This window comes from Ambystoma mexicanum, chromosome 4q, assembly GCF_040938575.1.
Source record: "Ambystoma mexicanum isolate Mex_15411 chromosome 4q, UKY_AmexF1_1, whole genome shotgun sequence".
Lineage (NCBI taxonomy): Eukaryota > Metazoa > Chordata > Amphibia > Caudata > Ambystomatidae > Ambystoma > Ambystoma mexicanum.
This window is the reverse complement of record NC_090928.1, coordinates 1,230,342,669-1,230,367,166: the sequence shown is the minus strand read 5'-3', so window position 1 is coordinate 1,230,367,166 and position 24,498 is coordinate 1,230,342,669. Positions and strand designations below refer to the sequence as shown.

The 24,498-nt window shown below is 46.8% G+C and overlaps 1 protein-coding gene across 1 annotated transcript in view; it reads right to left on the bottom strand.

Moving 5' to 3' along the window:
* The window catches only part of LOC138468298 (calpain-1 catalytic subunit-like), a 434,133-nt gene that overhangs the window by 34,194 nt on the left and 375,441 nt on the right, over positions 1-24,498 (bottom strand). The window contains exons 14-17 of the mRNA XM_069608788.1: positions 23,769-23,808; positions 15,199-15,264; positions 6,774-6,831; positions 5,359-5,423 (exon numbers count right to left, since the gene is read on the bottom strand). Of these exons, the coding sequence (XP_069464889.1) occupies positions 5,359-5,423; positions 6,774-6,831; positions 15,199-15,264; positions 23,769-23,808 (229 nt within the window). The remainder of the gene's footprint in view (positions 1-5,358; positions 5,424-6,773; positions 6,832-15,198; positions 15,265-23,768; positions 23,809-24,498) is intronic.

Sequence of the window (24,498 nt, the reverse complement as noted above, 5' to 3'; positions counted from 1 at the left end):
GCCCGGACTGTTGTCCGCCACTGTCAGCGACAGCCGTCGCCGACCAGAGCCGCCGTGCTCCCGTTTGCCCAAGAACTTCATATGATCCAAGGGCGCTCTCGTCTGCATCGTCGCCGCTGTATCCTGCTGGAGAAGGCCAGGCCATCGACACGCCAAGGAGCATCCACCGGTGGGCTTTCCGCCACCCAAAGACCACAGAGACGCCGACGACTCGATGCCCTTGCTGGGCCACAGTTCTTCAAACTCTTTGCGGTCCAGAACTATCGACACCGAGGTGCCCCGCACGCCTCTTTCCTTGCAGGAGATTTAAGCTTCCCCGTTAACGAGCACCGCTAGGAATGACGCAGCCACTTTACTGTCACAGCTCGACCTGTTCTCCGTCGGACGTTCGACGACCCGTGACTCCTGCCTTAAAGGGAGGGTACTCAAGAAGGGCCGTCGATTCCCCTACGAGGAACGCTACAACGCCAGGTACTTTGGGGTTGCAGAACTATTGGGAAGTCTAGGGTGAACAATATATGGACTGGGCTTGTGATACATTGTTGCTTTACAGGTTGCCCAGGTGGAGGGGGGATCTCCACACAGAGCTGTGTCTAGGTAGCGGGACCAGTAATCTGCCAATTGTTCTAACCAACTGCTTTCCTCCTATTTTCTATTGTTGGTTTCCTTTATTTGATCTGTGTGTCATTCTGACCGTATGCACCTTAATGGGATCTGATAACGTTTGTGGTACCACTTTAGAACTGTATATTTTTACCATTGTTGATTTTCCGTGCACACAGTGATATTGTATATACCTTTGAATATTAATTATATAAAGACTGCTTTAACCGATACAGTGTGCAGATATTCCTTTGTGGGGGCTTGGGGACTACACTGTACTTTCATCACCTCCTGAGAAGCTAGACCTTGATTGCTCGACCACGTACCAATAATAGAGAATCTTGGCTGGGGTCCTCTGTGCCTCGCCTCTACCATATAGAGAGCAGAAGTACAGACACCCCCCTCCAGTCTTTACAATTAGTATGCCACATACCGAATCACATGAAGGAGAGGATATGGCAGACGGAATGCATAGACTTTTTTTACCCTGCTGGAGCTAGAACAGACAGGTTTTGATATGCACCAATTATCAGAAAAGCATAAAGAGAAGAAAGAGAGACAGGGTGAAAAAGGAGGAAAACAATACACAATTGGTTGGCTGGCTTTAGGATACTAGCATCCATCATGGTGGGCAAGGTACCCTGGGGATGCGGGAGCTTTATGGGCTTATGAGCAGTATATTCATGACGCTTATCTAACCTATGGCGGGGATGCATGGCTGAAATAGGACAGGGGTTTCAGGCTGAAAATGCAGATTTGGCCCGCAATGGCATGGGATGAGGCGGCCGTCACAGGGTTCCTAGAGAAAATGGTGGCCGCTAAGGAATTTGGGACCAGGGTGCAAACTGAGAAGCCTTATTATAAGAAAGAGAAGGGGTAGAGTCGTGTATTTCTTATGTGTTGCTGCCATCTAGTGTCACGTGGCTGCAGTGGTCTAAGTAATTCCAATGCTGATTGTGCGCTTCTGCCTTCTGTACATTTCATGGCAACTGCTGCCTGCACGTCCATTAACAAAACCAGCTAAAAGTCCCTGGCCCACTCCTGTACTTTAGACACTCTGCTGTTAATCACCCAATGATTAGATTATGTAGTCATGTGTCTGTGTGCAGTGGGTGACATCATAGGTTCTGGTGGCTAGAATGCTGGTGTGCTCGGGTTCTGAATGTTACTGTTGGGGCACTTGAAGTGAGAGTAGCTGGCTGGATGGGTGTGGGGGACCAGTGTTCCCCATACATATGTTCCTGTCTTGTGTTCCCTACATTCTCACCTGTGTACCTATGAACCTGGAGGGCTAAGCAGACCAATGGACATTAAAGCATGGTAGTGCTTACCTTACCAGTACTCTTCCATCATTTCAGATTACTATTAAAAGTCACCTCGGGACTGGCCCCAAACTATAGAGCAGGGTGTCCATCCAGGAAACTCATAAGAGGCACCTGTGAGAAACCAGAAGGTGTCTCACCCGCTAGTCCCCAGGGATCTGTCATCCAGGTGGCCAGTACACAGCCATCGCTTTTGGGTCCAGTTCCTGGGGCAGGACTAGCACAGGAGGATCACCTAAATGAGAGGTCTTCGGGGAGTGGGACGTCAGATGGGGAGACGCAGTATCCCCTTCCGTGTCACACCTTTTCCCCATCCTACCAGGTAGGATAACTAGGAACTCAACCCTCACCCATCTTTTCCGACACAAACACTTTCTCATGGACAGCTCACTGTGAGAGAAAACAGACTAACACCCAAGCCATATACCTGACATGTCCCAACACAAGGGTCAGGCAGAGTCAGGCAATTGCTGATAATTACACACACCTGATTTCCATCACACTTCCCCCAAAGGCGCAGCACGAAAGCACACTCTGAGCAAGGCAAAACACATGAGGAAGCAGCAGTTCCAAGATGGCAGTTTAATACGAGGAGAAAGACAGCAAGGCCAGAGAGGGTTGCAAGGAGGGAAGTACCCTTGACCTTTTCGGAGAAGAACTGCTACTTTCACGAGCCCTTGAGAATAATAAACATAAGACTAGGGATTAACGCTAAAGAAAGGTGCATTGTGTGTTCAAGGTACCCGGGGTCCTCCCGCATTGATAGACAAGGTGGGGAGGAGTGATGGCCGCTATGGTACTGTCCTTGGCTCCTACAACAAAGCAGCGCCAGAATAATCAGCACAGCCGGTGAGTCGGGGAGACTGATGGCAGACCGGTCTGTGATCGAAACAAGGTTGCAAGCAGCAACATTGTATGTAGAAATCTGCAAAGAACAGAGTGTGAGGCGTGGAGCGACGCAAATACAATTGAACATTCAAGGAGTGACTGAACTTTTGAAGCCCAGATAGATACCATATGCAGAGTGTTCCGGCACGACGTGGGTGCTCATTCAAAGGCCTCTGTTAGTATTCAACTGAGTGTGTAAAATTGTGAACTGTGAAATCGAAGTAGTCCTGTAACAGGTCAAGCTAAACCCTGCGCACATTCGAAAGTCTTCGATAGTTATTACAAACTGCAATTGGTCCGAGCCTGGCTGAGGAAGACTAATTGTGAAAAAGGGATCTGAGCACCGGCTGTGGAGGATCCGGGGTGAACCGTGAGTCACCCGAGAAAATATTTTCTATAGGCATTGGAGAAGAGGATCAAGGGTGAAGAGTGAATTGACCGATTTGAGTACTTGTAAAGGACTTTTCGTTTGTTTTGGTACATCACGCCCTCTGAATCAAGAGACTTTTGATAACTTAGTAGAATTGGGCACAGAAGGTCCTTATGTTGGTAATGGAACTGTGTCCTCATACCGAAGAAGCCAGAGAGTGTGCCATGCTCGAGTGAACTGCCTTGTCCTGGGCTGAAAACGTGGGGAAGGGAGGCCAACAACCTAAACATCCTGACTTATCATTTTGTGAACCCTTCTTTCTTTTTCATGAACATTACCCCACACTACTTGTCACTTAGCAGTAAGGATTGGCAATAGGCTTTTTAGTATAGGCCCTTTTATTTTGACGAGACTCCACTAGAACTGCATTGTTATTATTATTTGATGGTCGTAGCTTGCTCCCATCTTAGGTTTAGATCGGCGTTTATTTCACCTTTGTTAAAGTTCAATAAACACCCGTGAACTGTGGTCACGTGTGTCTGTCTTACTTTAATACCAAGCCTTCCTTACACACCCTACAGCCAGTCCACACTCTGCGCATCTGGGCGGGATACTGAGGTCTTTTTCAGGTGGCATGAAGGTCTCCTAAGGCCCCTTCTCCGCGCCCATACTATCCTGTGTCTTGATCTCTCTTCTGGGCTTCCATTTCAGCGAGGCTGTCCTGGCTCTAGGGTTAGCAAGGCCCTGTGCGGCAAAACATGTGCAGGGAATTTGGTGATATACTGACGTCACAAGTAAATTCAGAGAAAATGACTTCACAAGAAGCGCCATTACTCTCTGAAGCCGAGGACATCATAGGAATTTACTAAACAAGACGCTGCCATGATGGCCTATGGCCGCGGTCTAACTAGTAGTGGTCTGCATCCCACAAAGCACTAAACAAGCAGTATGTTATAGAACATGAAATGGTGGTTTCCACTTTGACAGCGCTATTTACTTTGCAGTTTAGAGCGCCTGAGATGAGTTGCAATGCCATGTTGTCAGGATGAGCACCACTGACTACTTCTGCTTTAATCATCACACGTGACCTTCAGAATTAAAAACTTTTACAAACAATTGCGTAAAGATATCTCAACTATGAATACTCTGTTTTTTTAAGTAAAAAATAATCTGCACTTTTACACCTGTTAGACTTGCTAACACGGTATTCCATCCTCAATAAAATACACTTGTTAAAAAAGTAAAACGAATTTCTTAAACCAGAACAATTGACGCAGGAAGCCAACAAAACAGGGTCCTCAGGGGTGTTCTGGGGGCTAACAGCATGTTCCAGAAGGTGGCGGATTTTGCGCAGACGTGTTAATAGCCCGCATAACACCGTGAGGAATCCCCATTTGTCCGCTACTGGCCGCCATTAATAATGCCAGAGAAAACCAAGAAAACGTGACAGAGTATTACCCAGCAGCACCGCACCTATAATCCAAGCCTGAATAATGCAGTCGAGGGCAGCGGTGGTAAAAAATGGCCCATTCACAAACCAAAATGGCTGCCTTTGTCGATGCTTGTTTTTAACAAGACTTCAGGGCAAGGAACAGATATAAATCAAGTGGCTGGAGGTTCACTTAGAAAAGTTCTTTACTATTACTTCAGCAGCACATTTACAGCTGCATTTAAGCTACTAACTCTCAGCAGACCGCTTGGAAATAACAAGAGCAGGGCACAGTTTGATGTTACTGGTTGATAGAGCTAGCTCAAAGAGATTCTAGGAAGACATGCTTTGGGCGGAGAGGGGCAGGAAATGGATGTAAATGGCCATAGGGATTAACGTGGCAATGGACAGTCAACGGGCGGGTAAATAACCAAACATCACCAACACAATGTGCATCCCTCCACACATGGCATTTCCCTCTTAGCTGTACTCCAAAGCAACAGTTTTGATTCTAGGTGGCCATTAAAAACCACCTAATAGCCCAAACTAGAACACCCTGAAGTAAACAAGTCACATTATTGGGGACAATGCCCTAGACGATGACCTGCACAAAGCCTGTTAAATGAAACACATTCAGGGTGAAAATAATCCACGTGCCACACTCTGCCTCCCCTGAGAGGTAGGCACGCACCATATGAAAATACTTCATTACAATAAAGTTTGCCCTCTCCTGAGCAGAAGGATACGTCCAGCATATTGACCATCTGGCGGCAGGACTCCATGCTGAAGCCATCAGTCTTCAGGTCCTTATCTAGGGGGGGAAAGGTCAGTGTTAGCAGGAGTTACGTGAACCTCACCTGTACACACAGCTGCGGGAAGCCACCTCGACTCCGGTAGGGTTGCGCCAGCCTGAAGAACCAGACGCATGGAACTAATGGGCAAAACAAAGCATTCTCCCCACATGGGATACCCAGGCAAGTAGGGCGCACGAGACACGGAACCAGCAAGAAAGGCCCATAGAAGAACAAGTTACTCTCTTACCTGGTAACGTTCTTTGGATGGGATGGTCCGATGACGTATTTCATATCTATGACAGTAATCGCCACAGCACAGCTGTGGCGATTACTGTCATAGATATGGAATACGTCGGAGGACCCAATCCCCTCGAAGATGAAATTCAGAAGGTCTAGAACCTGGGAAGGGGGAGAAGTCTCTACAAACATGAAGGAGTCAAGGGACTAACAGCTTGAAAAAGTAAATGTAGATGCTCTGATCACTAGACAAGCGTCCACCTGTTCTTTTGCTCATTAGCTTGTATCTTAACAAGCTGTGCCTTGGAACTGAATCCTACTCTATGGATCCTCCAGACCCCACCAAACTGCGCAGACTCTGGCGTGCCCCTCATACCTCAGCAGCCCCTTCCAGAAGAACAGAATATAAACATGGTCTTCCTGACCCCCTCCCCTGCAACTGAATGCCTAATCTAACATCTACTGCCATGCAGTGATGAAGAAAAGCCCCCTCCCCCATCTTCATGCCCAATGGCCTCCTATCTGCACTTAGGAGCCCCCCTGGGCTCATCTGTTTGCCATCTCCAATCCACGCCCCACTCTATGGCTGACTGGCACTTACATGCAATACCCATGCCTACCCCACTGACATGGTTTTGTGAGGCCAACAGGCAGGAGACTCAAGTTGTCATTTTACACCGCACTGGCGGCATAACGTGGTACAGCAGCCTAGAGGAAGACTCAGGGTTGAAACACGTGTCGGCTGTTTGATAAGGATTAAAGTGCAAGCTTGGAAATGACACAGAAATCAGCGCAGTGTAGTGATATCTTCATTGACCGATTCTCTTTACTTGACACTTGGGGCTTAGTGTCTAACTACATAGTCACTGCAGCAGATACGACTTCAAATCAATTTGATGCTCTCAATAGGACTGCATAAGACAAGCACGTTTGGATCCTGCGTTCTCGCCCTACATCCCTACAGCCTTCTTTTCACATCTTTGTGGGGGACGCGCCAATCCAGTCAATCTGTTTAAGTTTGTGTTTTGTGGGCATTTACTTTTTGAAGGTGGTTTTTGCCCACATGCAGGAGACACCCAGGAGCCCCTTTAAGTCCGGAGGGGTACAGAGGCAAAGCAGTTTATACTTACGCCTGGTCACGACTCGGTTGAGGATGGTTCGGAGCTCAAACACGCTGATCTCCATGTCCTGGGAACGAAGCAGAGCGAGAGAGGTTAGTTTGGCGCTGCCACCTGTTCAATGCTTGCTGCTTCCAAGTCCCCCAAGTGACTAAAATTGGATGCCAGCCTTTTTGTAAAGGCACTGAAACCAAGATGGCAGCAAATGGGTTGAAAGTCTGCTGCATAAATGTGGCTCTGGAGTGAACCCTCTTCTGAGATAAAAACAAACCTTCACAAGACACAGGCTCAGGCTCAGGGTAACCGGACCATGCGAAGGCCTTGGCCAGGGGCCTGAAACGTGGCCATACAGATGTTCAGACTTTTGATCAATGCCTTCACTATTCAGGGTAAAATGGTTGTTTTCAACCCTGGGTACCACACAGACCCGACTGCGAGTATCGACCACCTATACAGCCACCCCAAACCCATGCCCTCGCCTGAGCCCACTACCCAAGCAACAGCCAATCACCCCAGGTGACAACAGGCTTTCTCCCCAACACTCCACGCTGGTGGCCAGTTCCTGCAACACAAAGCACATTACACTGCACCTGCTCAAGCAGTACATGCACCAACACTGGACGCCCAGCAACCACTCCTCCCTCCAAAACCATAGCTACTCCTCCTGCATCACCCACTTTTCCGCTCTCATGTGCGCTCATCAATGCATGCTCCATCGTCGCTCATGACAAAGACATTAGAGACCTCTCTCTTCACCAACACCAATCTAGACATCCTAGCAGTAACTGAAACCTGGCTTCACCCAGTCGCAGGCCCAGCCGTTACCACCGCCATCCCAAATCAATGCTCCATCCTGTGCAGCAATTGCCTGACACAAAAAGGGGTGAAGTGCTCTCATCGCCAACGACACCCTGTCCTCCAGACCTATCCCTTCCACAGCACCCACAACGTGTGACCTACTCAGCACCAAATAAAAAGTCTTGGGGTGAAGGAAATCTCAGAGGCAACGCGTTTGTCTTGGAAGCAAGACAGCGCAGCGCAACACAGGTTCGAATCCCGATCCTGCGCTTAGCAACCACTCATTGGTATTAAGCACGTTATAAAACAACAATTATAATACTTTTATAATTATAATAATACCTGCCTCGACCATCACAATCCATGTCATCTATCGCTCTCCAGGCCCATCCGAAACCTTTGATAACGACCCCGAACAGCTCTTAAGCAAAATCCTCACACACACTTCAAAAGTCCTTCTCCTTGGGGCTTAAACCTGGGCTATAATGACTCACTAGCCAAAGATACTGCATCCTCTGAACACCTAAGCATGACTTGGTTTCTCCCAACACATATCGAGCCCTACCTATCTCAGCTGCAACATTACATACAAATGCTGTAATCTCCCCTAATCTATGGAAGGACCACCACACACTCCTTTATGATGCCGTCCACATTTGCACCAACCACTCTCTTCCCCCACGCTTACCAGGTGCTCCCGCAACGTAACCAAAGAGCGCCTATTCCCTATCCTCACAGACGACTAGTCCCTTTTCCCTGCTACACTAGCATCCAATCCTGCAGACTTGGTTGACACCTACAACTCTGCTGCACAGTCAACCATCAACACCATCCCCTCTTCCCCTTAAGCTCTGCAGAGCCAAACCCACCACACATGTCAACTCCTGGTACACACCTGATCTCCTAGTCGTGTGCATTACAAAACGTGCCTTCAACTGGCAAAAAAAACCCAACACTCACATGCTAACCAAAACAACTTCAACTACTCCAGGGAAAAGAAACTAGCTATCCTCACAGCTAAAGCCACTGCCATCTCCAACAGAACTGCCAATGACCCATCCCACTCAGCTGAACATCCTCAATCCTACGGGAGCTTGAATCCCCTATCACACCAACTACAAATATCTCTAAAGAAAACACGTGGTGCCAAAACATCCAAGATGCCCTCACAAATAAAATCTCCACCCTCCAGGTGAAAATCAACAAGGCAGCGGCTTCCATTCTTGCAAAAGAACATAACGGCTCTCAGCACCCCATTCCACCCTCCCCACCCCCACCCACCAGCACATTGTTCTGCTTCATGCCTATTACGGAAGCAGGTACCTCCACTCTCATTGCAAGCCTAAAACTGTCTCGTTGTCAATGCGACTGCTGTCCAGCACCCCTCAACAAGGACTGTGAAACAGCCCTGACCCCATCATCGCAGCATTTATCAATTCTTCATTTGCCAACAGCTCCATCGCTCCCAATCTTAAAGAAGCATGGATCTCACCACTCATCCAAAAAGCTTCGCTAGAGCCAGCAGTCCCCACCAATTACAGACCCATCACTACAGTCCCATTCCTCCTGATAATCTTGGATCGCACAGCATACATCCAGATACAAGCCCACTTGGAACAGCAGAAGAGCCTAAGTCCACACCAGTCAGGTTTCCGTCCAGGCCATGGTACAAAGACAGCCCTTCTAGACCTACAAAACCAGCTGATGAGATTCGAGACGCTGGAAACCTTGCCCATCTCCTCCTGCTCGATCTCTCTGCTGCTTTCGACTTAAACATGGCTACTAAACGGATTGCCTCATTTCTAGCTGATAGACCGGCCCGCGTCTACGCAGGTAGTGCAGCCAACCTCCCTACTCATGTTCCTTGTGGTGTCCCACAAGGTTCCTGTGTGTCGCCAACACTCTACAACCTCTTTACTAAACATCTCTTTGACCAGCTCGACTCCCTGTGTATATCGTGCACTAACTATGCTGACGATACCCAAATCCTCATGTCTGGCAACTATGATCATGACTCCAGCCACATCAACCAAAGCTACGACACCATTCAAACCTGGATGGCCTCTCACCAGCTTTGTTTGAATGATGATAAAACGGAATTGCTGATAGCAGGCCCCACATCTTGCCTAACAAAACCTGATCCTTCCTAGTACGCATTTACCATCGACACTTGTACCATCTCAGTGGCCTCCTCTGTCAAAACACTAGGAGTCTACTTGGATTCTAGCCTCAGCGTGACTCAACATATCAATGCGATTGCATCTTCCGCTGCCCATACTAAATAAACACTTCCTATCCACACAAGTTCGCCTGAAAGCAACCAGTGCAGTAATTGGCTCCCAGGTCGACTATTGCAACTCCCTCCTTGCGGGTACGACAGAGCGCAACCTCAACAAACTTCAAACCATTCAGAATAACACAAATCGGTGCAGCTAGGAACCTGTCCAGGCGGGACCACATTTCCACTCATAGAAAAGACGCTCACTGGCTACCGATTAGAGAATAAATTAACTTTAAAGTCTTCTCTAGCACTCACCGCTGCCTGTCCAACTCAGCGCCTCCCTACCTCGTGCAGAGAATTCGCAAGGTCACCTCACTAAGACTTACCTGCCACATACTTGCTGCCCCACAAATCAATCGCACTAAACCCAGAGGCTTGAGCTTCCCAGTTATTGCCGCCAAATTGAGGAACAACCTTCCGCTCCACCTACGCTCTGAGCCTCAACACTGGCCTTTCAGAAGATGTCTCAAAACGATTTAAGTCACTTTAATCATGTTCTCTGTACCCACTTGCATTGTCTCTCTCTCCCCTCCTTTGTCCCTTCCGTGCCCCCCCCACCTATGCTTTAACACCTTGATGCCTGTGAGTTTTGTGCGCTCTACAAATGTAAAAATAAACAAATCAATAAAGCACGGCGTGCAGGCAAAGGGCTTCATTCAGTTACATTGTACATATGACAGGCTGTCAGGAGTGGATATTGTGTGCATCAGCCTGAGGTCCTGTTAAGAGGAATTAGTGCACGAATTTCAACCGTGTACTAATTTCAACTGAGGATGTTAATGTTGCAGCATGAGGTGTGTGACTTAGTGCTGATGTGTGTCATTGAGGGTAAACTAAAGAGGGGGTTGACCTGGAGCATAGGGTAGTGTAGTGTGTTAACAATCTTAGCAAAAACTAACACCACTAACAAAAGCTAATTACAATCCTACTTTCATTAGTAATTGGACTGGAGGCTGTAAGTGCATGAATTCACACTGCAGTATGGGCCCAGGAAAATAAATATGAACATTGAAAGCCGAACAGCAGTGTGCTTTCTGGTTGTTAGATTCAGAGCACAATGAAGTGGCAGAATGCACGCTTGAAAGAATGATTTCTTCAAGCTGGTACAAGTCAGGAAGCAAAGGCTGTCATGTTGCACATTCCATCCGGGCTCAGTGAAATATTGAACAGAAGCGCTGCACAAAGGCCAGTGTAGAAAAAGCCACACAAGTTTGGAAAAGTTACTGGGGGTGTTGGCTAAAGGGGCAGTGAATGACTAGAGTCATCAGATGACATCACGACAGAATGCATGAAAATGGGTGGTGAAACAACATGGATCTTATGAAAATATAGGCAGAGGGGAGGTGAAAGGAGGAGTGCTTAAACGCGGGGGAAGTGGAGACAAAGGGGTGGCCAGAGAAGGATCGAGTAGAGGAAGAAGAGAGAAAGAAGAAAAAGCAAAATCATTGAGTTGAGAAAGAGTGCTGACGGAGCTGCGTTGGGCCAGGCTGCGATGCAGAGGGCTGGATGAAAGAGGACTCATTCCGGAGGCAGCTGATCCCGAGAGAGTGGCTGTGAAACGAAAGAGGGTCTAGCCAAGTGCCCCAAATAAAAGTATAGCAGTAAACAGGTGGCCAGTGAGCTAATTCCCTACACTGTAGCAAACAAAAAGCCTTACAGTCCCCTAGACAGGAGGTTACTGCATGAATGCATGAGACAGGAACCAAGATAACAGGGAGGGGAGGAAGGATAGCTCAGGGGCAACACGTTTGTCTTGGAAGCAAGACAACACAGTGCAACAGAGGTTTGAATCCGGACCCCGTGCTTAGAAACCACTTGTTGGTATTAAGTGTATTATAAAAGAACAATTATAATATAAATATAACAGCATCAGAGTATAACACCAGGAGTTCTGGGTCCATTGTGTAAGGTTGTCAGGATGGGAGTTGATTTCAGCAGACAGTGTCCCATCACGTGAAACTACGTGGCAGATTGGGAGTTTCCTGCATCAGATTATCAGATCATGTGGACAGACTGTGATCCCGTGGCTCCATTAGAAGGCCTCTCATGGCTGGGTGTTACCATGAAAAGTACTACACACACACAGCATGTAACCTCATGCAATCTGACACAAATTGTCTCAACTGGATGCTATTGCATGACTATGAGACAGACTGCGTGAACAGGGTGGTACTTGGGTCACTTTTGAAAAAGAAACTGGAAGTGAATGCATGGCTCAATGCGACAAGCTCTCAGGATGGGAGTTTACTGCTTCTGCGTAGGACATCGGGCAGGGTGTTATCACATATTTGCCAGGTTGGGAGTTTATTGAATCAGGCTATGATAACATCACGGCAGGGAGATTTTGCATGGCTATGATAACATCAGGGCAGGATGTTACTGCCTGGCTCTGTGTGACGGGTTGACATCAGGGGCAAGATGTTACTGCCTGGCTCTGTGTGACGAGTTGGGAGTTTATGGAATCAGGCTATGAGAACATCAGGGCAGGATGTTATTGCATGGCTCTGTGTGACGGGTTGGGAGTTAATGGAATCAGGCTATGAGAACATCAGGGCAGGATGTTATTGCATGGCTCTGCGTGACGGGTTGGGAGTTTATGGAATCAGGTTATGAGAACATCAGGGCAGGATGTTATTGCATGGCTCTGTGTGACGGGTTGGGAGTTTATGGAATCAGGCTATGAGAACATCAGGGCAGGATGTTATTGCCTGGCTCTGTGTGACGGGTTGGGAGTTAATGGAATCAGGCTATGAGAACATCAGGGCAGGATGTTATTTCATGGCTCTGTGTGACGGGTTGTCAGGTTGGGAGTTAATGGAATCAGGCTATGAGAACATCAGGGCAGGATGTTATTGCATGGCTCTGTGTGACGAGTTGGGAGTTTATGGAATCAGGCTATGAGAACATCAGGGCAGGATGTTATTGCATGGCTCTGTGTGACGGGTTGGGAGTTTATGGAATCAGGCTATGAGAACATCAGGGCAGGATGTTACTGCCTGGCTCTGTGTGACGAGTTGGGAGTTTATGGAATCAGGCTATGAGAACATCAGGGCAGGATGTTATTGCATGGCTCTGTGTGACGGGTTGGGAGTTTATGGAATCAGGCTATGAGAACATCAGGGCAGGATGTTATTGCCTGGCTCTGTGTGACGGGTTGTCAGGTTGGGAGTTTATGGAATCAGGCTATGAGAACATCAGGGCAGGATGTTATTGCATGGCTCTGTGTGACGGGTTGGGAGTTAATGGAATCAGGCTATGAGAACATCAGGGCAGGATGTTATTGCCTGGCTCTGTGTGACGGGTTGGGAGTTAATGGAATCAGGCTATGAGAACATCAGGGCAGGATGTTATTGCATGGCTCTGTGTGACGGGTTGGGAGTTAATGGAATCAGGCTATGAGAACATCAGGGCAGGATGTTATTGCATGGCTCTATGTGACGGGTTGTCAGGTTGGGAGTTTATGGAATCAGGCTATGAGAACATCAGGGCAGGATGTTATTGCCTGGCTCTGTGTGACGGGTTGTCAGGTTGGGAGTTAATGGAATCAGGCTATGAGAACATCAGGGCAGGATGTTATTTCATGGCTCTGTGTGACGGGTTGTCAGGTTGGGAGTTAATGGAATCAGGCTATGACAACATCAGGGCAGGATGTTATTTCATGGCTCTGTGTGACGGGTTGTCAGGTTGGGGGTTAATGGAATCAGGCTATGAGAACATCAGGGCAGGATGTTATTGCATGGCTCTGTGTGACGGGTTGTCAGGTTGAGAGTTTATGGAATCAGGCTATGAGAACATCAGGGCAGGATGTTATTGCATGGCTCTGTGTGACGGGTTGTCAGGTTGAGAGTTTATGGAATCAGGCTATGAGAACATCAGGGCAGGATGTTATTGCATGGCTCTGTGTGACGGGTTGTCAGGTTGAGAGTTTATGGAATCAGGCTATGAGAACATCAGGGCAGGATGTTATTGCATGGCTCTGTGTGACGGGTTGTCAGGTTGGGAGTTAATGGAATCAGGCTATGAGAACATCAGGGCAGGATGTTATTGCATGGCTCTGTGTGACGGGTTGTCAGGTTGGGGGTTAATGGAATCAGGCTATGAGAACATCAGGGCAGGATGTTATTGCATGGCTCTGTGTGACGGGTTGTCAGGTTGGGAGTTAATGGAATTAGGCTATGAGAACATCAGGGCAGGATGTTATTGCATGGCTCTGTGTGACGGGTTGTCAGGTTGGGGGTTAATGGAATTAGGCTATGAGAACATCAGGGCAGGATGTTATTGCATGGCTCCGAGTGACGGGTTGGGAGTTAATGGAATCAGGCTATGAGAACATCAGGGCAGGATGTTATTGCATGGCTCTGTGTGACGGGTTGGGAGTTAATGGAATCAGGCTATGAGAACATCAGGGCAGGATGTTATTGCATGGCTCTGTGTGACGGGTTGGGAGTTAATGGAATCAGGCTATGAGAACATCAGGGCAGGATGTTATTGCATGGCTCTGTGTGACGGGTTGTCAGGTTGGGAGTTAATGGAATCAGGCTATGAGAACATCAGGGCAGGATGTTATTGCATGGCTCTGTGTGACGGGTTGTCAGGTTGGGAGTTAATGGAATCAGGCTATGAGAACATCAGGGCAGGATGTTATTGCCTGGCTCTGTGTGACGGGTTGGGAGTTAATGGAATCAGGCTATGAGAACATCAGGGCAGGATGTTATTGCCTGGCTCTGTGTGACGGGTTGGGAGTTTATGGAATCAGGTTATGAGAACATCAGGGCTGGATGTTATTGCCTGGCTCTGTGTGACGGGTTGTCAGGTTGGGAGTTAATGGAATCAGGCTATGAGAACATCAGGGCAGGATGTTATTGCATGGCTCTGTGTGACGGGTTGTCAGGTTGGGAGTTAATGGAATCAGGCTATGAGAACATCAGATTGCATGGATCTGCAGGATGCGCCTTGATAGGAGGTTATTTCATGGCTCTAAGAGACACAGGTTCAGAAGACAGTGATTGTGGATATGTAGATCCTTTGAAACGCTGCACTGGTGCTGGGATTCCACTGCAGATTACACAGAGGATGCCCTGAAAGAGGAGGATGTTATGTTATATTATATATTTGTATAGCGCATGTCCACCAAAAGGCATCTTGGCGCTAGGAACAAAACTGAAGGAACTAGGAACCAAGGATCCCCTCAGACTACAAGGGAGAGACTCTCCTCGACTCCGGACTTACCATTTATAATGCGCAGCCTCCCTACAGGTGGGCTTGCAACTATGAAATCAAAAAAGATCTATTCCTCCAACATACACAGCAGAGGTTACAGAGAACAGCTGCCATATGAAGAGTAAGAAGCCAACGCACCTCTCCCGCCAGCTGCCCGAACATGTTCCGGAAAGAATCGTCCACATCATCTTCCGAAATGTCCTCCTGCGTGAAGAGAAGAAAGGGTTATGAGCAGAGCACAGGACCTCACAAGACCGTAAAGAAGAATAGAGGAGAGGACCTCACAAGAACGTAAACAAGAACACGTTAACTACAATAGAAAACCGCTGAGGGAGGGAGGCTGAACATTCTATGCCAGGGGCAGCCGATCTCCCTGGATCTGCAGTCATGCAGACACTGAGATGCATGCATTCCACACCGGTGCTGGGATGAGATCAGACAGATGTGGTCAGCATATCCTGAGCTACTTTACCCTGCAGCAGGGTTCCTCCACCTTTACCTCTCCAGATGTTTTGGGCTGGATCTCAGATAGGCCCTAGCCAGTGTGGTTAACGGTGAGGGATCCCTGGAGTCTTACTCCAGAAGATCTGGAAAGTCACAGGTTGCAGACCTGTGCCCTATAGGAAGAAAGCAGAGTTGCTGCTGCATCAGGCAAGAGATCCTACAGATTACATACCCGATCTACAACAAGTTGATTATGATGGAGTTTGGCTCCGAGACAAATGCCGGGACAGTAGGTGTAAGGGCAGCTTGCTTGCTGTGATGAAGCGAGTGAAGAAAGAAATCCTGAGACTGCATCCAGGTGCCTGTGACCCAGAGAAATGGCTCATGAAGTTACCCAACTTCAGGAGATGGGAGAGGATGAACTACTGACATTCTGGGCTTTCTACAGCCACTTCTCTTGCTTCCAAGTAGGGTGAATATTGCTCGTCGAATCGGGGCTGATAATCACGCGGGACTTTAGCAAATAGTGTGCCTTTGGGCAAACGAGAAATAACATGTGCCTCCATGGGCCAGTCATAAGTGGCTGCTCCTATGATTTCAGACAAACAGTGCTGGGGCATACAATCCTAATCCTTCGCAAAGTTCCCTGGCTTCAAAAGCAAAGAATTCAGCTGCAAATGCAGAGTTGCTGAGCGCACGTCGCGGGCTTCAGGCACATCCTCTGACAGACTGGCCTGCAGCCTACGCCAAAGGCAGTATAGAGTCTCCATCCGCTCAAAGAAGAGGGCTCACCTCTGGGGCCACTAACAGCAAGGGTGAACTGTTTAAAATCTGCAAGGAACTCGCAATCCTACTGCAGTCTCCACTTCTCCCCTGCCATCACCGACCCTCTGAACTTCACCAAAACAAAGGACATCCTGTCCTCACTCTCCTCTACACCGCCACCCTCCCTCCCCAGCTCTCAGGCCTCCCTTTGCCCCCTTTCCCCTCTCCCCTTCCCCCTTCCTTCCTACTCTCCTCTTTCTTGCCTATAGCACCGGATGAGGTCTGTAGACAAGTCCTCTCTATGAAAATCTCCTCCAAACAGGTGCTCCCCTGCTCCTCCAGAACTATCACGGACAGCATTGCCTCCCTTGTGCCAGTCTTGGAAGATTTCTGTAATCACTCCTTTGCCACTGGCTCCTTTCTGCTAACCCTCAACAAACTCCCTTGTACATCCTCTCCTCAAAAAAGCCCTCTGCCGACCCCACCTGCCCGGCTAACTACCGCCCCTTACCCCATTCCTGGGAAAACACCTGGAGAAGCCGGTCATCTCCCAGCTGATCCAACACACTGAATCTGTTGGTTGTCTCCACAACTGCCTGTCTGGCTTCAGAGCAGCCAGAGGCATGGAAACTGCTCTTGTGAACACCCGTGAAGACTTGTTCACTAATCTTGACTCCAACTCTCCATCCGTTCTAATCCTTCTGGATCTTTCCTCTGCCTTGACACGGTCAATCATGCCATCCTGACAAATCAGCGCTGTGACACCCTTGGCATCACCGGCCAGGCACTGCACTGGTTGACCTCATTCCTCTCCAACCGACCTACCCAGGTTCAATTTGGCCCTTTTCTCACCCCTATCACTCTCTCCACCTGCGGTGTCCCTCAAGGCTCTATCCTCTCGATGTGGCTCTTCAACATCTACCTTGCCCCTCTGGTCCACCTGATCTCCTCCCTCTCTCCTCACTTGCAGTGCTATGCAGATGACATGCAGCTGTCCTTCAAGCTGCCCTCCACGGCATCCTCTTCCTCCTCTCTCATCCCCACTGTCTGACTGCTATTCAGGTATGGTGTGCTGCCAATTATCTCTGCCTTAATGCCAGTAAGACTGTGATCCTTCTCATTGGGACCTCAGCTTCCTTCCTAACCTCTGGCCTCCCTCTAGGGGTCCCCTCCCCTCAACCTCTTGTGAGGCAAAAAAACCTTGGTGTCATCTTTCACCACTCTCTCTCCTTTTCTTCTCACATCACAGACCTTGCCAAGAAGGCCCATTATCAATGCACCTCCTCAGCGGCATTCTCCCTTTCCTCGCCGTCTCCCAGTATCTCAATGTCTCCAGAGCTCTGGTTCTCTCTAGGCTGGACTACTGCAACAGCCTCTTCCTTAATCTTCCTTTATCACCCCTTCTACAAATCCAGATTAGGACTGCAAGTCTTATCCTTGGCCTCAAGCCCAAGGACTGCATCTCTCCAGCCCTAAAATCTCTAGGATCAAGTTCAAGACCCTCTGCATCATCCACAAGGCTTTCTGGGGCCTGGGACCCCGCTACATCCAACTCTCTCCCCCTAAATACCTCCCTGCCAGATCTCTTTAGTGTTCTAGCTCCAACTCTCTGCGGTTCCATGTGTTAATATCCTCGCGATAAAAAAATATTGCCATATTTCTGCGGCGATATTGACCCATCGACCATGCGGGGGGACACCCCCGCAACCCCTGCATTATTTTAAAATGTACGGGGGGACACCCCGCTCCCACAAAATATCCTCCCCAAAAATATCACCTATGGTGAGACAAACGGCCAAATGTATGGCAATATTTTTGGTGGGGATATTTTGTAGGGATACCCTCGCTGCAGATCAGACGCTTCTCTAAGCAGAGACTGGGGGGTAGATCTCTCTCCTCTGCAGGAACTTCCCTCTGGAATAGTCTCCCTGCTCCTCTCAGGCTTGAGCCGGATTTCCTTAAGTTTCGGAAGCTCCTCAAGACCATCCTTTTCTCTTCTTTCTTCCCTCTCCCCCCTCCCTTTGCTAACGCCCCCGTCTGCCGCAGTGAATGGCCGCCTGGCTCCCTCCGAGTTCTACAGGGCACCAGTCGCTCCCACCCAGTCCACGCCCTTCCTCGCACTTAGCCTGTGGACCCTGACCCCCAGCCATCCCTGGAACTTTCCCTCCTGTCCTCCCCCTTAGCTCTCGCCTCGCCCCTATGGCCCTCTTCCCCACTTACTCCCCCCTTTTACCTGCACTCTCTCCTCCTTGCCCTGCACTCCCCTTCCCACCCTAGCACTTCCAATTCGCGCAAACCGGCACTCCCCTCTTCCTTGTTACTGCACTTGCACAATCTGAATATCACAAGGCCTAGTAGGACGGTTAATGTTATCTTTCTCCCTTTTCCCCGCCCCTTTTTTGTGTCTTGTGGCATTGAACCACCTTTTGTCGTATAGGTGCCTTAGAAGCATGCAACAAATAAATACAAAATTCACAAAATAGTGTTTTCCCATCTGCTCCACATTGAGAGGCCACACTCTGTTTACCAAGAACCCAGAGGTGTCCCTAATCCAGTAGAGGAGGCGCAAAATGAACACCTGAGCAACACTTCTGGGATCCCTCCATGGACATGGTAACCTCCCAGTGTGGGTCTCTCCAAGCCAGCCTCCATGTGTCTCATAGCCTCTCCTGCGGACTCCTGAAAATCCATGGGCTGAGACTACTTTGGCTTCATGTCTTTGAACGTCTTGAGGACTTGCGAGTCCTCAGATTGTGTGTGCCCTTGTCTGTGATGCCAAAAGATGGGTCATCCTCAAAGCACAATGATAGCTCTTCAAAGGAATTCTAATGGAGCACAGCTGGCTCAACACAAGGTTTTCCATAACACAGTATGAAGGGACCTTTATGAGACAGAGGAGATCACCAAATCTTGACTGCTCTTTCCCCTTCCAGTGTCAGTTGAGGCAGACCCAATAGAGCAAATCGGAATGGGTCGTCCGCATCATAGCAGATGAGTGACACATGCGTTTAGGGTATGTGGTTGTCTGTTGTGCAGATTGACTGTGGAGATTTGAAGAACAAAGGCAGAGCTGTTGAGAGTGGGCATGTCAGACCCCCACCCAGACTCCAGCGGTGCAGGAGAACCCCAGCCAGACTTCAGCGGTGCAGGAGAACCCCAGCCAGACTCCAGCAGTGCAGGAGAAACCCAGCCAGACTCCAGCGGTGCTGGAGAACATGAAAAGGTGAGTGGAAAGCGGAGGAGGGATGGCAGATGCGGGGAGTGAAGACCACAAGGAAACGAAGCATCCGTGGTGCAACCCCTGAATGCCGGCACTTGGGAGGTCAAAATCCCTAGAACACATTGATCAAGTGACCGGATCTTGAGACAAGACTGAAAAAGCCACATTGCACCCTGGAACTAAAGTTCCCAGAGAACCTTCAGACAGGTAGTACATGTTGGAAATGCCTTTGGAACGGGAGATCAAAGTGAGATAGTGCATGCTGGGACTCTAAGAACATTGAGACAGTAATACCCAAACTAACACTTGAACACTGGTTTGGAAGACCACTGCACTCATTCCCCAAAATATATGGTGGTGAAGAACAGATGTGGCAGATTAAACATGAACACCAGAGTTGCAGACCACCCAGCCACTTCTGCTGTTAAGGTCAGGATGAAAATCTGCAAAACGTATATTGTTCCAGTTATCGTTTTCATCGAGTTCCTCACAAAGGCCGAATCTATCCTTTGATCTGTCCAGGGAATTCTGCCATATGTTGGTGGTTCTTTTTTAATTTTTATATTTATTGTTGTTTTTAGTTTGATTTACAAACTTTTACAACATTTCATCAAATCACCACATTTGCAACAAGGTTTTGATATACAAAGCAATTAAAATAAGGGAGGCAATCGTAATTTACAATTTTTTTTTATTTATTTTTTTTAATTATTTATATGGTTGATAAAATCAACCTTTCAAATATCAAAAAGTATCACAATATCAAAACACTACAATTCATAAAAGATTTACAGTTTGCTCATTCACTACAGTTAAATTTCAAACTATGGGTGTACGCTAAATATTTCATCCAAAAATCGCACAATTGCTATTTTGGTCCTTAGGGCAGTTGCTGAAAAGATACAATGCCATAGGTTCTTATTAATATGTGCATTTTGGTCTTCAAAGAAGTTTCCAAAACATTTTTGTCGAATAGTGGTTAAGTTTGTACAAAACACTAAACAATGCTCCAGCGTTTCTCTTTTGTCAATAACCTTACAAAAGCGACATACATTTTCTGATTGCATAATTTGATTTCTTCGTGCCTGAACATCTAATGTCGGCCAAAGGTTCAACCGAAAGCGGAGAAACTTCTGACGAGTCTTTGAGCAAGGAAATTTGGCCAAATAGTCAGACATTGATCTACATTGCTTGTGCCCAAATAGCGCTCGATCAAAATCCTTGTAGTTGAGGCATTTATTTTGGGTCAGAATCCAATCGTGTTGCTGAACTTTCATTTTGGCACGAGCTTCATTGTTCAAAAGTAACTCCAAATCAACTGAGGCATCAGACATTGCGTTCATAGTAAAAGTACACCATTGTTTTGAAAAGGCCTGATTTTGTTCTAAAAGATGACAGGCCACCTTTCCCAAAATGTCTGATCGCTCTAAGGACAATAGACATTTACGGAAAAAGGCACAGTATTTCCAAATTACGAATGAAAACATTGAAAGAGATCCCAATTCTAATCGAATCAATGGTAAAGGTGTGCAAGCGGGCAGATGTAGTACTTGTTTCCAGAACAAGGATTCAATTCTATCCCACCACTCCACAGATTTAGGACTACGAGCCTCAGACCCATAGGTCAAGATTGGCGTCACCTTCTGAAGAAAGAAGGTGAGAACATGTTTACACGTGAATTTGCCAAATTTGGCCATAAGTATCTTTGCTTGCGCAATTAAGGACCGTAATTTGCCCAGGATCTCTATGTCACGGTCAATACTTGGTAAGGTATCCACTATATAGGTGCCCAAATATTTATAGTTGGCTACCTGTTCTAATGGAACATTGTGTAATCGGCAACAAAAAGATTTAACTTTACACTTTTCATGCCTCTTACAAACCATTATTTGAGTTTTCTTAGCATTAATTGTCAAATGGTTCGTGTCTACATATATTTCAAGGCTATGCAAAAGTTTCTGCAGACCTGTATGGGTTTTTGAGAAAAGAATCAAGTCATAGGCATAGAATAAATAAGGAACATTATGCCGGCCTAATCGAGGTGAGTCACTCACAATTTGACTCAAAGTTACGCCCAAGTCGTAAATGAAAAAGTTAAAAATGGATGACGCCAAAATACAACCTTGTTTTAGCCCTCTAAATGTTCGAAATGTTGAAGTCAAATCACCACTCAAATTAAGTCGAACCTGCATGATAGTATTGGAGTGTAGTAGATTGATTAAAGATAATAGAGAGGAAGGACAATTATGCTTAATCAACTTATGCTGTAGAAGTGATCGATCAATTGAGTCAAACGCAACCTGGAAATCAACAAAGGCTAGATACAAAGTCTGCCTTTGGGTTGCGTAATCAGAAAGGAGCATTTGTAGCGTAATGATGTTAGGGATGGTACCTACGCCAGTCACAAAGCCTGATTGAAATGGGTCATTAAGTTGAACCTGCGAAATCCATTTTTTGAAGTCTCTTAAAATCAGTCGAGAAAAGATTTTTCCTGGCGCATCTAGAAGTGCAATAGGTCGATAGGTAATTTACAATAATATTTCAATTAATCAAGATAACGAAATACATTTCCGCATAGATACAAAAAAAGGTAAAATATAGCATAGAATTCTTGCTTAAGACTAATTGGGAATTTCTATGCAAGTGTCTAAGTAATGCGTAGTGCATAGTATATCCTAAGCGTTCAGAGAACTTATTAATCTTTGAATTGAGGTAAAAAAACTCAATTCGCTCCTGATTGTAGAAGCGAGTACAAATTACTCTCCCTATGTAGCATTCTATAAAGTCAATTTTCAAATGTTTTAAACAGTCATCTCCATTTCTGGCAAGTAAGAGGGTCATTGAACACATTAACATATATATTAGTATGCACCATTGTTATACACGCAGCGAGTAACATGCCTAAAGTTAAATAAAGGACTTCATAAACAGCATCATAGTCCACAAAAAATGTGCAAAGCAAGCAAAACCAATAAATAGACAAGATGTAAGTATTGGGTTTACAATACAACCCAAAGCTCAAATAGATTGTAACTTAAATGGTACAACATAGAGTCAGACCAGAATCAGTGTAGTTTTAGATTGAATCTCTGTATTGATGATCACCAATAGACTGGTAAGTAATGGCACTAGATTTGTAGTTGACCCCCACATGTATCGTGACCAAAACAACTCCCGTCCAAAGAATGAGGCACCAACATTAGCAATGCCAAAGATATTAATTTTGTGTGTCTCAAAAGGCATTGCAATACACGTTAAGTGTTTTAGAGTTTCTTTTTGGGTACTGTTCCCACAGAACCTACACATCCCATTATTGGGGTCCGGTGTGCCTTTCAACCAATATTGCGTTCTCATTCGAATGAAACCGATTCAACTTGAAGCGGAGGTATACGTTGAGTGACGCGGTTTTTCATTTTCCAAAATAACTCATTTAAATGGCACAAAGTTCCTTTTTCTGAAAGATTGCATGGAATTCAAGTGCCTCCACCACTGCCCAGTGCATTCCATGTAATATTTGGCTCTATAATCACCCACCCTCTTCCCAAGTAATTCCCCCTCAACTATTGGTTTCTATTAAAATTGTAGGTTCATTGAATACTTTCAAATAGCTTGTCTGCTACAATACATGATTGCTGGCAAATTCATCCCCTATTGTATGAAAGGACGAAGACTTTGTGCGCTATTCCATCTGCACGGCAATCACAAACCACATGGTGTCCTATCACTGCCGGAAATCTTCTGTTGTGAAAGAAACACTACAATGTTAAAGGAGTGGAGGGGTGCTACAGAATTGGCGCATTAGCACTCGACACATTACAAAATAAATTACTGCATGGCACCCACTCCTGAATCCGTCCATTGTTACAGACTGCCTGACCCTCACATATGTGAAACGCTGCAAAGGACACCCAGCCAATGGTGCATACGGCTAACCCCTAAAAAACGTAAAACATCACAGAGCATATGCATGCATGGCATGAGCTATCCAATCATTGGTGCATTCTGCTACGCTCTCGCATAATTCTGCTCTCGCATAAGTGTAACATCATAAAGGAAATGGATCCATAGCATCTGCTAGGCAGCCATTGGTGCGAGTTGCTGAGTTAGAAACTTCACATGCAAAGCTTGGGCCATTGGTGCATTCTGATGGACCCTCCCATCAGGAAGCAGCACGTCAATCGGACTACACGTTACCTGCTTTTTGATACTCCTGCCTTTATATCTCACTCAAGGTAAATAACACTGCTCATGATTCCATTGCAATAATCTGATTCCTTACCTCATCAGCCAGATCCGCCGTGACTTCATCGTCCAGCTCTCTGGTGATAAAAAAAGAAAGTTGAGAAATAATTCTGATCATTTGCGATTTATTGTACCCCGGCATAATTTTTCAGTTTTGAGCACGACCGTGCCAATGGCTAACAGACACCCTTCTGAGCTCAGTCCAGACATCCGCATTAAACCTCACCCTCCAAAGAGCCAACTTCAGATATCAACATATAGTGAAGACCATCGATTTCTAGACTTCAAGCACAAATCTATTCTGGACGAGTCATCGTGAGATATCAGCTGCTGACGACATCCTAAAATCAGGCGTTGCCCATTATTAGTTCACCTCATCCATTATACATTAACCTAAGACACCAGACTCTGCTCTTCCTCCAAATATCAAAACCAAACACGGGCCATCAAATATCAAACAAAGATCTGCAACCAAATATTAAAATCACACATGGGCAATGGATCAGCCACAGATGGGTCATCAAATATCAAACAAAGATCAGCCACCAAATATCCAAAGCAAACATCGGCAATGGATCAACCACAGATGGGTCATCAAATATCAAACAAATATCAGCCACCAAATATCAAAACCAAACATTGGCAATGGATCAGCCAAAGATGGCTCATCAAATATCAGCCTCCATCAGGAACTAAATATCTCAATCACACACATCAGAAGCCATCACCCCCAGCACAGATCAGCCATCAAACATCAACCCTTGAAA